At 42.4% G+C, this 15,151-nt stretch overlaps 1 protein-coding gene across 2 annotated transcripts in view; it reads right to left on the bottom strand.

The window, feature by feature from the left end:
- PPP1R18 (protein phosphatase 1 regulatory subunit 18) overlaps positions 1-15,151 on the bottom strand; it is a 463,018-nt gene that overhangs the window by 399,279 nt on the left and 48,588 nt on the right. For both annotated transcript variants that reach the window (XM_044084492.1, XM_044084491.1), the window contains exon 2: positions 1,625-5,429. In XM_044084492.1, coding sequence (XP_043940427.1) covers positions 1,625-4,390 — 2,766 coding nt within the window. In that variant the 5' untranslated portion in view covers positions 4,391-5,429. The remainder of the gene's footprint in view (positions 1-1,624; positions 5,430-15,151) is intronic.

The following is a 15,151-nucleotide window of genomic DNA, read 5'->3' as shown; positions in this document are numbered from 1 at the left end:
AAAACGCAGCCTGGGATGTTGTCTGATCCCATGGATGCTGTGCTTTTGGCTTTAGAGAGTGCAGCTTTTAACTGTTTAGTTGTGATTACAGGGACTCTGAATTCTTCCTGTATAGATATGGGCCCTTCAGGGGGTGAGAGGGGGGTAAAGTTACCACTGAACCTATCTGCCAGGATGTTGGCAATATCAGTTGGTTCTGTAATTTTCGTGCCGTTGTCCTGTAACTCATAGCAGATCTGGGTGTTGCGATTGAGATTCTTGACATAGCTATAGAATGCTTTGTAGGCCTCACCACATGTATCAGCAGTGGTACATGTATGTGTCTATTTTTTCAGACACTTATGTTAGGCTATGTGAATACATGTATGTATTAGCAAAAGCTATGTCTGTGAATATGACACCTCCAAATGTAAAGCAAAAGTGAAAGCAAAACAATAATGCTTTTACTGAAACACAGAAAATATCTTTTCTGTGAAGGGTAAAGCTCCCACAATCCTACTAATATAATTTCAACTGTGTTGCACCAGTGTCTCTGGGTAAAGGGCCTCATCCCCCTCATAATAACCTTTGATGAGGTATGCTATGTAAGTGGGACTGACCTTTGTTTATTCACTTACTTAAGACGGTTGTCAGCTGGGTAGGTATATTTGCCCAAAGACCATTTTCAGCCATGACCTGTACCAGAGGGCAGTTACAATACTGTGGGCAAGGACACACTATATACATACTGAGGAGATTCACAGACAAAGCAAATATTTGTACGTGTCTTGCAAGAATACTATAGGGCATCGATTTAGTCATGCTCATCCTTACAGTTACAATACATTATATACAAAGATCAAATAACTCAGCAAACACCATTTAACTCACAGCAAACTGTACTCTGTAAACTACATTGCTCTTGGTATCCATTCTGCCACTGAGCCAGCAAGGAACGTAAACTTTTAAAGATCACACTGTGGAACAACAATGTGCCCTCTTTGCAGGAGGGCTCGTTTATATGCATGCGTGTGCCACTTTCTTCACAACAGAATATTCATGTACGTCACTCATATCTACATGCATCAATACTAAAGGGTGTATGTTTGCCAAGTCATCCTTGAGATCTAAAGCATTACTATGTATATTGTATTACTGTGACATATCAGTGGGAAACCATGAAAAATAAGGTGCACCAACATTATGAATCGCATCACTCATCAGAAACTGATGTCAAGAGGAATACAACAAATGACACAAAAGGAATGCAGCATGTACATTCTTGTGTACTAAAATCAAAGAGCTTGTCAGTTTAAAGTGCCCCGTACTGACTAATACCCGAGTAAAACAAAAGGAAGTCATCATGCAAGGCAGGCAAACAGCTGTGCAGGATGTGCAAGAAAGACAGGCCTTGACAGTGATAATACTAATGTGACCACCTGTGCTATACTGTGATCTACCTAGTCAGCCACTACTGCCTTCTGGCAATACCAAATGCTGCAATTATTTCATAAACAAAAGTTTGATAGGCAGCGCATATTTTCTAATTACAAATTCTTAAATGTCCACAGCCCTCACTGCTTACTAATAAAGCTTCTTTAAGTCTTCATCAAGCACACAGTTAACAGAAATATGTTACTCTTACCTTGGCCCTGCTGCTGTCATTCTTGGCCAGGCAGGATTTCTCCAAAGACAAGTATCCACCTATCACCTGTATTTCTTCTGCTGTTGGATAGCGCTTCTTCAGCGGAGTTACTTTGGGGACTTCAAGCTTCTCTGTGGAATCAGCATCCACTGCTTCTGCAGGGCATCCATTCTCTACAGCAGGTTTAGGTGTTGTAATCTTGCGAGGGTTAACAGTAAAGGTGTTTCCCTTCCGCTGCATGGCAGGGTGAACAATTTTATTAACAGGCTCTGCCGCTGGGGCTGCAGAGGAGGAGACCACCATTCCAGAGCGAACATGACCTCTGAATTGTGACTGTGGACGTGATCCTTTTGCAGTCAATCCTGTGTCATCTGAGGTGATAGCAGGCATTTGCTGCCCTACCTGGCATTCTTCACTAACAATGCTATTGACAGAAATTGGCTGTACCTGAGCAACTGCTTTTTCTGCTCTGCTTAAGGCATTGTTCACAGAACGGATGGCTACTGAAGGAATCCTGGGTTCCTCAGGGACTGGAGATGTTGATCTAGTCTGCACAGAGACTGGCTTTAAGTTATAAATCCGACTCATGGCAGCAGTGTCCTCGGCAGCTTCTGCTGTAGGGTCATTCACCTCTAGTCCTTCCTGCAATGCCAGACTGGGCAGCAGGGAATGTGCTACTTGTATCGCCACATTTTCTTGTTTTCTGTCACTGGAAACACTGTCTGTAACGGGCTGCTTAGCTGTAAGAAGAGAAGAGGAAGAAGACTCTTGTTGAACTGCTGAAGCCAAAGATTCTCTACTTGCACAGGAAGAGGAACAGGAAGCCTGGTTGTTGCTGTTGTTGCTGACTGTGACCGGCTCAGGCAAACTGGCCACTTCCCTTGCTGCTTTTTGTTCGATGACAGTCTCAGAGGGTGGAGCTGCCTGCTGACGTTTTGGAATGATAACAAATGAATTTTTTGACTGCATTCGAAGGTTTGCTAAAGCTTTGGCCTGAATGTCATCGTCTGCAATAAGTGACATATCAGGAGTGGGAGAGGGCTTGATTTCAAATGAATTGTTGAGACTAGTAGATGCAGAAACAGCTTTTTTGAGATTTGGGGTGGACTTGTCTGTGTATTCACATGCTTCAAAATTTAATGTATTTGCATGTGCATCTCCAGAGGTGATATTCTCGCTTTTACTGTTAATATTTGCAGTGGCATTAACAGTCCTTTTTGATTTTGCATTTGCATCCAGAGCTTGACTAAGATGAGGCTTACTTGAAAAAGTAGGCAAAACTATATCATTCTGGTCAATAACCGAACTATGATCTTTCTCCACTTTTAATGCCTGAGTATCAACATACTCCAGGGACGTCTCTCTCTGAAGACTATTGTTATCCCTGGCTTTCCAGACATTACTAGCAGAAACTACACTGGCAGTAGAAGAGGTGAGCACAGGCTCCCTATTCACATGGGTAGGTCTTACACTGTGCTTTACAGGTTCCTCAATATATGGCTGATCGCTTTCCTCAAAAGATGACCCTGACTCTTTCATCCAAGGCTTAGTTTTGGTAGTATTTTGGTAGCCTAGCGATTTCTTTGGGGACTCGAGGAGATGAGCTTCTTGTGACAGAGTTTCAGATGATCTGGCTTCAAACTGAGACCTAAATGAAGCTACAGTGTGAGGAGGTGGAAGGCAGTCATCAGAGAACGTTTTATGAGCATCTGCTGCTTCCACATCTGGCTGATGTTTTGAAAAGACATTATCATTAAATGTGCAGGAAAGAGGTGAGGATGAAACAGACAAAGGGCTGATTCTGTCGGTTTCAGCTGTCTGATTCTCATGATCATATTTTGCTCCAGAGTACAAGATATGCTCCTCAGAGTTACTATGTGATCTTAAAGCCTCCGCTCTAGTGAGAGCTTTGTTTTGAAATGACTCACCAAACGATTGTAAGCTTTTGTCCAGTATATTCTCAGTACTCCAGGATCTCATTGGTTTCATTCGCCGATCAGACTCTTTTTCATGCTCAAACTTACTCAACAGTTTGCTCACTCTGCCCTCATGAGAGGCAACCTCTCCTCTATATCCTTCCTCCTTGTTCAATGTATTCAGATCCTCTACACTGCGACTTAATGAAGACTTGATAATGACTACTTCAGACGCCCGAATTTCGGTCACACTCTTGCCATGCTGTGAAATCAGGTTATTGAGGGCCTCAACACTCTTTGCTTTCACTTCATCCCTTTTCTCTTGCTTCATGAAGTACTGAGGGTCTGACTCAATGATGATGATGTTTTCAGCACGAATGGTTCTTACACCTGGCAGCTGACTATAAAGATCGGCTATCTGCCGGACCCGGGAGGCTGGCTCCACCTCAGCTGCCTCTTTCCTCTGCTTTTCCAATTTAATAAAAGGATTTTGGTGGATGGGACCAATGTTTTCCTGAAGAACTGCACTGTCCTGTGGTTCAAAACAGCTACTAAAGGCATCAGTAAGGCCCACTGAAGAGTCTAACCCTACTGGAGAAACAGTGCACCCACTCAGGCTGTGAAGCTGGCTACTAATGGGGGACTGAGCTGTTCCACTGTCTGGCTCACTGGATTCTGAGAAGGATGCACTCGTTCCCAGTTTAGCCCTCCTTCTCTCAATAATCTCCCTTTTCCAGGCAGGCATATTTGCTAGCCGCTCTTGCTGTTCCTTATCCTTCCGTTTAGCATCCTCTTCCTCCCGCCTCTTCCGTTCCAGAAGCTGCAATTTCCATTCTGGCAAACCTGCCATGTTTGATATCAAGGCAAGGATCTTCAACCACAAAAAACACCCTGCTGGTAATATGGAAAAATGTTCATAGAGTGGAATGTAAACCTCTTCTGACAGAACACCTTTTGCTTCTTGGAATGTGCAGACACAGGTTGATTGTCCCTGAAGATGACAGAGCTCCAGACGGTGAATGTCAGCTCAGAGTTACGACAGCTATTTAACTGTTGGACATGTAGTAAATGGAAAAATGCCGCTGTATATGCAGCTTTCACAGGACAATTACAGTCATGGCGTTATTAATGTTCTCACAGTCTGTTTACTATAACAAAATGCAAAATTACCTCGGAAAGTGTGTATCCAACATCAATCTTCCAAGTTTTACATCTCCTGCAGTCGCAAGGTATGCCTCATGAGAACATCAAAAGCCCTCTTCACTGAAGCTTCCAAACACATGTGCTATAACTCATATTCTGCAGTCCCAAGGTTAGAGAAAGCTGCAGGCTTCCCTGTTGCAAGATGCACAGTACCAAACAAGTTAACTAACAGAAGAAAGTAGCCATTTTAAAATTTTCCAATTTTTATGCTGCAGAATTACTTGACCCACATCTGATAAAGGTCCAGGCAAACCTGGCAAAGAAGCAAAAGAGCAGGAACTAAGTTTTTCCACAGGCATCCAAGGAATTGGGGAACAGTTCCTTAATCCTGACCCCAACAAGGTTCCGCAGACTAGACGTCACAGAAGCCTGACTCAAGAAGAAGGAATATTTGGACTGGATAACAGCTGTCAGCCTACTGCGAGCTATGGGATGCCAATGGTACAGGTGCTCACAAGCAGACATGTATTACCATAGTGTGTTGCCTCTTTCAGTGTTAAACTCACTTTAGGTTGGCAGAAACTTTCCAGTCTCTTTTAGACTGAAGACATCGAGGCTGATCAAAAACCAGAGAAATAATGCACAGCCTGTGATTTTCGACACACTCCCCTGTTCAGGGGGAATGCTAGTTCTTTTAGCAGCGACCATTTACAAAAAAATTAGTTCATAGTTTCTTGTTCCGGATTCTAAGAAAGAAAAAATGAAAAATGGAAAATTTACTCATTATTATCCAGAAATGGAAAGAGAATGAAATTAAATGAAGTCAAATTCAGTATATCAATAAAAGTGAAATATAAAACATGCTTGTGGTACTTCATCTGTAAATGAAATTATGAGGCGTTATACTCCCATCTACCGTAAAACAAAGACCTCTCAATTCCTCCGCCATTACTTATTAAACAACTTTCTGGCAGAGAAGAAAGCTCACTTGTTATGAATATACATTTTGCTCATTAATTTCACCTGGCACGCATCCTAATCAAAGTGCTACTTTTTCATGAATAGCCAGCAAAAAAAATAAATAAATAAAAAAACTATGCTGGCTAGAAATGGGCAGGAAATAAAATGATGGTCCTGCCAATATGTTACATTACTAAATCCTTGTCTTTAGTTATGGGGAAATGCCCTTAAGCACAAGTGCCTATGTTTAGCCATTATCTAAGAGTTTGGTCTGGCTTTCTCACAGTTGCTAAGTATCAAAATGAGGTGGTGGAAACAAAGACAAGGCAGATGTTTGCTATCCTAACTGCAGTTACAGAGTGCATAACAGATTAAAACTTAATAGAAACGGGCATTTGATAAATCTTGGTCAGTTTAAAATGGAACTGCGACCATACCTCTCAACTTCTTTGCTCAAGAATTCTCAACAAAGCTAAAAATAACAAGGGGGGGCAAAGTGCTAAAAATCAGGGATAATTTTTAAATATCATCATTATAAACTTAAAGTTGCTAGAATAACGGGTTTTGCATTAACATAGACTTCATATCCTTCTGAAAATGTGACACTCAAATATCTGCCATTATTTAGTGACTTTAGGCCTCAATGATTTGACAGAAAACTACAAATTTTATGAGAAACAGGCCAAAAATATGAAGCAAAAATCAGACATTCTGTAAAATTCTGCACAGTTGAGAGATATGATTGTGGCAGTTATTCCATTTCAAAATACTTTTATGTACTAATTTTGCAATAAGGATGCAACACATAATAACAACATTAGAAAAATGAACTAAGAACGAATCGGCCACAATGTTCTCACCCTGTCCAAGGGAATGAATGAGCCTGGCATAGTCTAATTGGGGGTGTAAATGGACCCATTGGGGAGCTGGCAGAGAAGCCGTTGGGACAGCAAATGTGGATGGGGAAAGAAGAAGCCTTGACAGACCTCGGTAGCTGAATATTCGACAGACTATGAACATGCAGCCACACTGTGATCAATAGATGTGGAAACGGAAGAAAGGTTGTGTCAATGATCTATCACTCTTGACAATAGTGTAAATGCCATTTTTTACACGCGCACTTCAACAATAAAAAACACAGCACTAAAATGCTTTAGAGCTTCACAATGCAGCAGTTGCCACTCCTTGTACCCCCTTACTTAATACACTGAGCTGTGAAATTGCTGCACTTGGGGAGGAGACAAATTTTCAATTGCAATGACCACATCTGCATAAGCAAAATTTGACTAAGGGTACACAATAACATATCCATCTCTCAAATTATTGTTCTACTCTCATTCTAAATCTGGTGACTGTAAACATCATCTTTGCTATTCTTTGTCTTAAGCAAGAATAAATAGACATATTTCATCTAGTTTTACATTAGTTACCTTGATTGCAATCGCCAGCTGAAGGGATCCTTGCAACAAAATCAGTTTGGTATCCTGAGAAGCTTTTTAAATAAATAAAAATAAGAACAGCGATAAACTGTTGTGGCACTGCTGCAGTTCCATCTTGTTTATGGCACGACAGCCCGATATCTCACACACAGCGTGATTTCAGCATACACAGGCTAGTGATCTGTACACAACAGACCTGTGCTTAGTGTCAGTGGTGCAACAGGTTGCACACTTACCTTGGGTGTAGAAGGCTGTAGGTTCAATTTCCATACCAGGTAGACTGATTAGTGACACTGCAGTGCAGCATAAGTGGGGTGCTGCACTTCTGAGTGTGTCATACTTCAGATGAGATGTTAAAGCGAGGCCCCATCTACTTCAGTCTGTGGTAGCTCATGTGGATGTAAAAGATCCCACAGCACCTATTGAAAAGAGTAGGGTTCTTTATTTACATAATCCATAAGTATTTACACCATCAAACAGTTATTTAAATTTTTACTAATTTACATTGCATACATATTTTCAACTATTTACAATATATAGGTTCATAGGTAGGTACTAGGCTATTGGCCCTAGGGCCTATATAAACCTAGCCAAAAAGGTACCCTGGCTTTAACCACCCAAGAAAAATATTTTCCTGTGCCCCTGTCGAGCAGAGCCACAGAGGTGATCCCCGGGGTGAATTTCCTATTTCCCATCCAATCATCAAGATTTTTCTTGAAGAGTGCTAATGAGGAGCTTTGTTTGATATAGATAGGTAGTTTGTTCCAGAGTATGAGAAGTCTCTGGGGCAGGAATCTATTCCTCCAGCATGTTCTGTTTACTGTAGTGACAAGGTTTAGGTCCCTAGAGCGTGTAGCTCAGAGGGATTGGGATTTCTTTAAGTGGAGCATGTCCAACAGCTCTGGGTTTGACATAGCTTTGTATGTTAGGTAGAGATCACCTCTGAGTAGGCAATATGCAACGGAGTAAAGCTGGAGTTTTTTGAGACGGTCTGCCTACGGCATCTGTTTCAGGCCAGTAATCCTCTTTGTGAGGTATTTCTGTGACCTTTCCAGTTATAGATGTCTTGTGAGGTACATATAAAAGGGGCGTTGTACTCTATAATGGGTCTAATGAGTGACGAGTAGAGTGGAACAATGACCTCTTTTTTCCTGGATGAGAAACCTTTTGTGATGAGGTGTGCCACATAGAAGGATTTCCAGACTACTGTGGCGATATGATTATCAAAGGACAGACTACTGTCCACCTGTGTCCCAAGGTATCTTATCACACTTTCAATGTATTGTAGACTACCACCTATGTGGTAGCTAATCGGTACAGAGTTTTTACCAAAGGGGGTGACAATGCACTTTTTGGCATTGAGGCCATGGCTTTGACACCAGGCATCTGTCTCCGTGTGGCCCTTTTGTAGGATGTCCACATCATTAGGAGTTTCAATTATGGCTCCTAGTTTGCAGTAATCTGTGAACTTCATTAGCCTGTACTTCAGAAAAGTAGATACCAAACAGGAGAGGACCCAGGTCTGAACCCTGTGGTACTCCACTTGTCACTGGTCTGAAGTCGGATTTGGAGTCTGCTACTTTCACAGTGTGGGTTCTGTCAGTGAGCCAATTGGCAACCCATCTTGTGACATAGGGATTTATACCTAGTGTAGTGAGTTTATCTATAATTCCAGAGTGGGGGATGGTGTCAAAAGCCTTGGCAAGATCTAGATAGGCTGTGTGAACCACCTTTCCCTCGTCTACAACTTTGGTGACTGCTTTAAAGACGTCTATCAGGTTTAGGAGACATGATCTTGCTTTTACAAACCTGAACTGGGTGGGGTCCAAAGTTTGGAGATGACCAATGTCTTTGTGTATAAGATCCATGATGATACATTCCATGGCCTTGCAGAACAGGCTCATTAGGCTAATGGGGTGGTAGTTCCCGGGGTTCGTAGTGGCTCCCCCTTTGCAGAGTGGGATAACCGTCACTGTGTGCCATTCAGTGGGCACAAAGCCTGGGGTGAGGCTATGATTGAACATGGTGCTTAGGTGGGGTGCCAGTTCATTCTGCAGTTCATTTAGAACCCAGCCTGGGATGTTGTCAGGTCCTATGGATGCTGTGTTCTTGGCTTTGGAGAGTGTGGTTTTTACCTGTGCAGCCGTGATTACAGGAACTTTGCATTCTTCTGTTATAGAGATGGGCCCTTTAGGTAGTGAGAGGGGGGTAAAGTTAGCACTGAACCTTTCTGCCAGGATGTTGGCAATATCAGTTGGTTCTGTATATTTAGTGACATTGTGCTGTAACTCAGAGCAGATCTGAGTGTTGCCATTGAGATTCTTGACATAGCTATAGAATGCTTTATGGTTGTCTTTAGAATCATTGGAGATTTTGTTTTCTTAACTAGCTTTGCAGGATTTTATGAGGGATCTCAGCTTCTTACTGACGCTGACCATGGAGTTCCTCCAATCATGGGATTTTACTCTTTTTTGCAACAATTTCTTTCTTCTGTTGTAGAGTTTGTTTATGGCAGGGGACCACCAGATTGGCTTCCTTTTTTTGGAAGATAGCATCTTGGTTCTGTTAGGGATAGCATGATCCATGCACTTGTGTAAGTGCTTATAAAGTGCATTTGTGTAGGATTCAGCAGTCGTACCTCTATTATCCATCTGCATGGGTGTCGTGAAGTTTGCCACTTCTATCTTAAGAAGCGTGAAATTGGCTTTGGAGAAATTTTCTATGGTGGTTTCCCTAATGGGAGGGTGGGGGCAGGATGTGGATGTCTAAGCTGATTAACTTGTGGCCTGATCTGACCAATGAGGAATTGACTTCTGGTGTGGAATACCGGTCGCCCATGTTGGTAATGACCAGGTCTAGGATATTGCTGCCCCTGGTGGGGGTGTGGATAAGTTGATCCAAGGCACTGGAATTTATGAAATCCAGAAAACATTGAGCAAAAGAGTTGTAGTTTTCCCAGTTAATGGTGGGGTAGTTGAAATCGTCCATTATTAGCGTGTTGGGTTGTACCCTAATATTTTCCAGTGCATCAAGAAATGAGGAGTGGGAATCCTGGGGCATGGTGGGGGATCTGTAGCAAGTTACAATTTAGATTGCAGTCTTACCCAGAGTTAGTTGCACTTGGATAATCTCGGATGCATTATGCTGAGCAACTAGCTTGGAGGTGTGGCTATCCTTAATGAATATGGACACGCCTCCACCTTTAGTGTTTCGGTCCAGGTTAGGTGACCGAAAGGTGTGGTATGAATTATAGCCTAGTAATGCAGGGGTGCTCTCTGGAGCCTTGAACCAGGTCTCTGTCACTGCACAGATGTCGATGTTCTCCATTTTAAGAAGTGCCTCGAGTGAATACATTTTGAGGTTTAGACTTCTAGCACTGAGTAGCATTACCCTCAGACTTTGCTTGCTTGTACCTGTTAAGGTGGTGATTTTGTCTTTGAACCTTGCCTAAAAAAGGCACTATAGGGGTGGCAAGAGCCTTAGCCAGTAGCCGGAATCCCAAGGGCAACAGGTGTAGGCCATCTCTGGCAAAACATAGTGGTCTGTCGATCATGTCATCCCAGGCAGACAGATACTGGAGCCCCTTAGAATGACACCAGAAGCTTAGCCAATTGTTGAAGTCAATCATTTTGTCCTTGTACTGTGGTATCATTCTGGGTGATGGCAGGATGCTACTCAGGGCTAGGGTCATACCTGCCTGGGCTACAAGATTGGAGAGCTCCTCCATGTCTCTTTTCATGTAGTCCAGGGAGGTATGTCTCAGGTCATTCACACCAACATGGACAATGACAGAGTCATATTTGTAGTTGTTGTGGAGTGATCTGAGTGCGTGCATTATGTGGCGGATCCTGGCACCAGACAGGCAGCTGACAGTAACTTTCTCCTTGTTTAGCCTGCTGAGTGGAACACCAGTGTGTCGAGTATAGAGTCACCTATGACTAGCATGCTGGGTACGTTGTTATGCCTTATGGGCTGTGGTTGAATGGCGTACTGAGTTTGTGGGCTATGTGTCATTTGGGTTGTGTTAGGGGGTGGAGGTTGCTTGCATTTCTGCTTTGGAGGTCTCTGTTGCTTGAGCAGATTTTTATTGAGAGCCTCCACAAATGTAGGTGTGTGTTTCGTGTTTCTATGTGTGTGTTTTGGTGGTGTAGGTTTTGAGGGACTATGTGATGAGTGTGGTGTGGTGCAAGTGTTTACCTTCTCCTCTTGACTGTCTAGTCCAGTCTTGGGTGAAGAGAGCTTTGCTTCCAGTTTGGCTATATAAGTGCATCTCTCACAGGTTGTATTGTTGGGTGGTAGGAGGAGAGGGTTGTCTGTGTATGTGAGGCAATTGCTGCATTGCCCAAGATGCTCAGATTAATCAGCTATACAGGAGAAAACACCGGGAGCTGACCCTCAGACATGCCTGGATATGTGCTTATTTATTAAGTACAAAAAACTGTTTTCCTCTACACAAGTGAGGAAAGTTGAGTGCTGTAGTAATTTGTAGCTTATTTAGTGCTTACAACAAGTTCTGAACAAGTGCTGAGCTCAAAGAAACAGATTTTAGTGCTAAAACTAAAAAACTGGCTAGTTCTAAGGGGAAAATTTGAAGAGCAGACTTTAAGGCGCTGGGAATAGTTTAACCCTAGCTAAGCAGTGATACATAAAGTGTGTGTATATGTATATACATATGTATGTATATATATATATATATATATATATATATATATATATATATATATTTTTTTTTTTTAATTTAATTTAACAGTACAGCAGAGCTAGTAAAAGAGATGGCTAGAAAAGTGCTTGGTGTGACATCTTGAAAGAGGAAGGAGGACAAGGAGACCTGGTGGTGGAATGAAGAAGTACAGGAGAGTATACAGAGAAAGAGGTTGGTGAAGAAGTGGGATTGTCAAAGAGATGAAGAAAGTAGACAAGAGTATAAGGAGATGAGGTGCATGGCAAAGACAGAGGTGGCGAAGGCTAAGGATAAGGCGTATGAAGAGTTGTATAAAAGTTTGGACACTAAGGAGGGAGAAAAGGACCTGTACCGATTGGCTAGACAGAGGGACCGAGCTAGTAAAGATGTGCAGCAGGTAAGGGTGATAAAGGATAATGAGGGAAATGTACTCACAAGCGAAGAGAGTGTGTTGAGCAGATGGAAAGAGTACTTTGAGGGGTTGATGAATGAAGAGAATGAGAGGGAGAGAAGGTCGGATGATGTGCGGATAGTGAATCATGACATGCTGTGGATTAGCAAGGGGGAAGTAAGGATAGCTATGAAGAGGATGAAGAACGGAAAGGCTGTTGGTCCAGATGACATACCTGTGGAAGCATAGAGGTGTTTAGGTGAAATGGCAGTGGAGTTTTTAACTAGATTGCTAAATGAAATCTTGGAAAGTGAGAGGATGCCTGAGGAAAGGAGAAAAAGTGTTTTGGTACCGATTTTTAAGAATAAGGGTGATGTGCAGAGCTGTAGTAACTACATAGGGGTTAAACTGCTCAGTCACAGCATGAAGTTATGGGAAAGAGTAGTGGAAGCTAGGTTAAGAAGGGAGGTGATGATTAGTGATCAGCAGTATGTTTCATGACAGGAAAGAGCACCACAGATGCGATGTTTGCTCTGAGAGTGTTGATGGAGAAGTACAGAGAAGGTCAGAAGGAGTTGTATTGTGTCTTTGTGGATTTAGAGAAAGCATAGGACAGGGTGCCTAGAGAGGAGTTGTGGTATTGTATGAGGAAGTCGGGAGTGTCAGAGAAGTATGTAAGAGTGGTACAGGATATGTACGAGGGTAGTGTGACAGTGGTGAGGTCTGTGGTGGGAGTGACGGATGCATTTAAGGTGGAGGTGGGATTACATCAAGGATCAGCTCTAAGCCCTTTCTTATTTGCAATGGTGATGGACAGGTTGACAGACAAGATCAGACAGGAGGCCCTGTGGACTATGATGTTTGCAGATGACATTGTGATCTGTAGTGAGAGTAGGGAACAGGTGGAGGAGACCCTGGAGAGGTGGAGATATGCTCTAGAGAGAAGAGGAATGAAGGTCAGCAGGGCTAAGACAAAATATATGTGTGTGAATGAGAGGGAGGATAGAGGAATGGTGAGATGCAGGGAGTAGAGGTGGGGAAGGTGGATGAGTTCAAGTACTTGGGATCAACAGTTCAGAGTAATGGTGAGTGTGGAAGACAGGTGAAGAATAAAGTACAGGCAGGATGGAGTGGGTGGAGAAGAGTGTCAGGAGTGATTTGTGACAGATGAGTACCAGTAAGAGTGAAAGGGAAGATCTAACAAGAGGGTAGTGAGACCAGCTATGTTATATGGGTTGAAGACAGTGGCACTGGCAAAAAGGCAGGAGTCAGAGCTTGACGTGGCAGAGTTGAAGATGTTAAGATTTGCACTGGGTGTGATGAGGATGGACATAATTAGGAATAAATATATTACAGGGTCATTCCAGGTTGGAAGGTTTGGAGACAAAGCCAGAGAGGCAAGATTACATTGGTTTGGACATGTGCTGAGGAGGGATGCACAGTACATTGGTAAAAAGATGCTAAGGATGAAGCTACCAGGTAACAGGAAAAGAGGGAGGCCTAAGATAAGGTTTATGGATGTGGTGAGAGAGGACATGCAGGTGGTTGGTGTGACAGAGCAAGATGCAGAGGACAGGAAGAAATAGAAACAGTCGATCTGTTGTGGCAACCCCTAACGGGAGCAGCCGAAAGAAGAAAAATATTTAATATAACAGTAGCAAATGAGCTAACTGATTTAAACAAATTAACCAATTAACCAATAAAAAGTAAAAACTGAACCCCGTTCCAGCAGTCTTCGATTAGACAAGTTCTAACTGCACACTCTTGCCACTAGGGTGCAGGGGAACCTTCTCCAAAAAAAAGATGGTCTGGATTAGTGCTCAAGTTATACAAACAAAGCTAGATTCAGCAGGTCTGAATTTAGTCTATGCTACAGCAAACAAGGCATACCAACTTCATAAAGAAACAGTTCAAATAAGCAGGCGCAATAAGCCTTTAACCAGAAACTCCCAGCTCAGAAGGGCAGAATCTACCCTGTCCTCCCACAAGAGTGCAGACCACACCTTCTTAATGTAAAATAACTGGCCCAAAGCCCAAGAGCTTAAACCAGAACTAATACACTTTTAGAATAACAGACACTAAGCCTTCAATCAGCAACTCCCAACTTAGAAGGATGTAAGCTGCCTGTCCTGCCACAACAGTGCAGACCACAAACCTTGTTAATGTAAAACAACTTGTCTGAAGCCCAAGTGCTTCAACCAAAGGCTTAGAATAACAGTTACAATTTAATCAGGGTACTAACAAGCAGTAATAAATGCAATTAAAGTACTTTTAAGAACAAGCAGCAAAAGCAAAATAAATTAATAAAGTAGGTCAAAACACAAATACAGTAAAAGCAGATGAATACAGTGCAATTTTTTATACAACAATAGAAAACGAGCAAAGTGATTTAAACAAATTACCCAATTAACCAGTAAAAAAGCTCAAAATTGAGCCCTGTTCCAGCAGTCTTCAATCAGACAAGTTTTAACTGCACACTCCTGCCACTACGGTGCAGGGAAACCTTCTCCAAACGGGATGGCCTGGATTAGTGCTTAAGTTATACAAACAAATCTAGATTCGGGATGCCTGATTCTAGTCTATGCTACAGCAACCAAGGCACACCAATTTCAGGAAGAAACATTTCAAATAAGTAGGCACAATAAACCTTTAACCAGAAATTCCCAGCTCAGAAGGGCAGAATCTAGCCTCTCCTCCCACAAGAGTGCAGACCACAAACCTTCTTAATGAAAAATAACTGTCCTGAAGCCCAAGTGCTTTAACCAGAACTAATACACTTTTAGAACAACAGACACTGAGCCTTCAATCAGCAATTCCCAACTTAGAAGGATGTAAGCTAACTGTCATGCCAGAACAGTGCAGACCACAAAAATTCTTAATGTAAAACAACTGGTCTGGAGCCTATACATTATTTACAAATCACATCTTCCTTTTTCATTTTACTTCATCATATAGAATACATACTTGTTTGACCCCCAGTCTAGTTCCCACAACCAA

This window comes from Protopterus annectens, chromosome 9.part0 (genome assembly GCF_019279795.1).
Source record: "Protopterus annectens isolate FY-2018-M chromosome 9.part0, PAN1.0, whole genome shotgun sequence".
In the NCBI taxonomy this organism is placed as follows: domain Eukaryota; kingdom Metazoa; phylum Chordata; order Ceratodontiformes; family Protopteridae; genus Protopterus; species Protopterus annectens.
Note: the sequence above shows the minus strand (reverse complement) of the source record. Positions and strands in the feature narration are given on the sequence as shown.